Source organism: Physeter macrocephalus, chromosome 14 (assembly GCF_002837175.3).
Source record: "Physeter macrocephalus isolate SW-GA chromosome 14, ASM283717v5, whole genome shotgun sequence".
In the NCBI taxonomy this organism is placed as follows: domain Eukaryota; kingdom Metazoa; phylum Chordata; class Mammalia; order Artiodactyla; family Physeteridae; genus Physeter; species Physeter macrocephalus.
In genome coordinates, this window is record NC_041227.1 from 13,605,015 (window position 1) to 13,607,870 (window position 2,856).

At 45.5% G+C, this 2,856-nt stretch overlaps 1 protein-coding gene across 1 annotated transcript; it reads left to right on the forward strand.

The window, feature by feature from the left end:
* Positions 1-853: 853 nt before the first annotated feature.
* On the forward strand, positions 854-2,098 carry LOC102987139 (protein FAM161A-like). Its single transcript, XM_055090921.1, is given in 4 exon segments — positions 854-952; positions 954-1,039; positions 1,041-1,736; positions 1,790-2,098. Coding segments are annotated over 4 exon segments (1,155 nt in total). The 3' UTR covers positions 2,064-2,098.
* The last annotated feature ends 758 nt before the right edge of the window (positions 2,099-2,856 follow it).

The window sequence follows — 2,856 nt, forward strand, 5'->3', positions numbered from 1 at the left end:
ATTACAGGGAATTTGTAAGTTTGGCTTCTCTCAGGGAGGTAGGACTGGCGAGAGTGCACAGGGCTCTTTCCTGTAGCCTGCACAAAACTTGATTCCAACATCTGGGCAGTCATAAGGGAGGAGGACAGAAGGTCAGCCTAAACGGTGACCTCTATGGCTGGACCAGACCTCAGGCTGGATCATCCAGTTAGCGGGGATCCTCTCTTGCTCTTTTGTCCCCAAAGGTAATTCTCCTCTCTGGCTTCTTTCCCTTCCGAGTCACATTTAAGGATGGAAAGTACTTAATTCTCCTGGACCCCAGAGCACACTGAGAATCCCTTGGATAAAGACAAGGATGCTGGCTTTGGCCTCAAGCGGGCCTGGGGCCAAATCCCCAACCAGGAAGACCGCGGTTCAGCGTTCAGCTCCCCTACTTGCTGGGTACATGACCCTGGGTATTTAACCTCTCTGTACCTCAGTTTCCTTTTCTGCTAATGGGGTAGTGATGGTTGCAACCTCCTGTCCAGGGTTGTTGTGAGGCTTAACTAGGGCTCCGTGCTGTTAGCCTGAATTACTATTCCTGCCTTTGCTGTTATTGAGCCCTCTCTAGCGGTCATCCTCTGGCAGCGAGGGGGTGTGAGGAAGGACACCCAGAGCGCATGAGACATGCTCCCAGCTCTCGGGCCCTTTGTATCCAGACACGCTGCATCACAGAGAGACAGTCACCTGTTCCTGACTCTAGGGACGTAGGGTGGGGGAGGGCAGGCACTGGGGCAGTCCAGGAGCGGCGCTGGGGGCGGCTCAACTCTCCCAAGGGGGCAAGTCTGAGCTGATGGGTTATTTAAATATTTTTACATCAAGAACGTATTAGCTAATGACCTATGCTAAGGAGCTCATCGAGAACATGTGGTCAAACTTCTCTGTTGAAGATCATATTCAGTTTGAAGATGCTGACTTGCCGGCACTTGAAAGAAAAGAAAAAGAAGCCAAAAGAATGGGTGCCAAAGATTACAGTACCTGAGCCTTTTCAAATGATGATTAGAGAGCAGAAGAAAAGAGAACATGAAATCTAAATCAGATATGGAAATGGCACGCAAACTGCTCAAAAAACAAGAAGAATCAGAGTGTAAGAAAAACTTCCGAGCCAGCCCGGTTCCTGCGTTCGTCTTTCTCCCCCTTTATCATGATATAGTCAAGCAAAATGAAGAACGGAGGAGGTCTACGAAGGAGGAAAACAAAGAAGCTCTTTTGGCCTCGCAAAAGCCCTTTAAGTTTATTGCAAGGGAGGAACAGAAGCAAATTCGGGAAAAGCAGCTGAAAGCCTTTTTTAAGTCTGAAAAGGAAACAAACCGATTTAAAGCCAGACCTATACCTCGATCTACTTACGGTTCAACTATCAATGGCAAGTTAACAGAAGAAGAGCTCTGTAGAAACATTAGGACGCAGCAGAGAACTCAAGACTCTTTACAGAATTCATCGCCTCTGCCTTGTAGTCCAGCTGGCAGAAGTTATGCTACAAGGAAGCCCAAGTGTCCTGAACAGGCTGAAAAGTCCAAGTGTAAACACAAGGTTAGGTGCCAGGCTGCTGATTCTGAAGACCTTCCTGAGAGATATCAGAAGCATCACTCAGAACAGAAGTGTCCAAAACCCCTGACAGTCTGTGAACCATCTGACCTTCATGCAGCCTCACATGCATCCACTAAACGAGAGAAAATCTTGGCAGATATTGAAGCAGATGAAGAAAATTTAAAAGAAACATGTTGGGGCTTCCCTGGTGGCGCAGCGGTTGCGCGTCCGCCTGCCGATGCACATGTTGGCTTTATCTGTCTCCAAGGTGCAGGTCTCCAGTAACAAGTACAACTGCAAAGCCTGTGCCTTGTAGCTTCAACCCTCCCATGCCCACGGTGTCCTCCAGGGGAAGAGAACAAGCCACAAGAAAGAGTGAAAAGGAAAGGAGGAGAGACTACCGACGAGAACTAGAAGAAAGAGAAGAAAAATTAAAAAACAGGCCGCTGCCATTTGAAAGAGTCGCTCAGAAAAATGCAAGAATGGCAGCAGAAAAGCATTATTCTAACACCTTATAAGCACTAGGAATATCTGATGAGTTTGTTTCAGAGAAAGGCCAAAGTGGAAAAATATTTGAGTACTTCAGCAATCAAAAGATGAAAAGTTTCAGGGAAGGTAAAGAAAGCTTTAATGAAGAAGAAAAAATAGAAGAGAGAGAGAATGGGGAAGAAAATTATCTTACTGATACCAACAGCCAAGATTCTTGCAAGGAAGCAGGTGAAGCCGATGAAGGGAGTGGAGAAGAGAATTGTGTTGAAGGATAAAACTGAATCAGTCAGCAGGGTCTCCTCTCTGTACCCCTGCTGTTGTTGGCAGCATCGGGGGTCAGGAGCTGCGCTTGTGGTGTTAAGGACATCTATGGGAACCCGTCTGATACGTGCAGGTCTCTTGAGCAAAGTCCTCATGTAGCCTGAAAAGGCCGAATCCAGCTGATGGGTGATTTGGTCAGTTGGAGTCAGGCTTTGTCTATTCAGTTTTAAAAATCACTACCTATGGTCTGTTTGCAACTTTGATCTTATTTCTATTTTTAAAAAGTGTTTGAGAATCACAGCTGTCACAAACTGATTAGGTATAAAAATATACATTATTTCATCATTTTGGGTGGAAAAAATTGCTTAGCATTGAGAGCAGATGGGAGTATTGGCCTTTGGTGAATTGTTTGAAAACAATGTTCTGGAAAGCATGAATCAGTAAATATTTTTAAATTGTAAAAAAAAAAAAAAAGAAAAAAAAAGTGTATTAGCACAGTGGCTGTTCAAGAAATACTGACTGAGCACCTTGTGAGTGCCAGGCCCCGATCTAAGTGCTGGA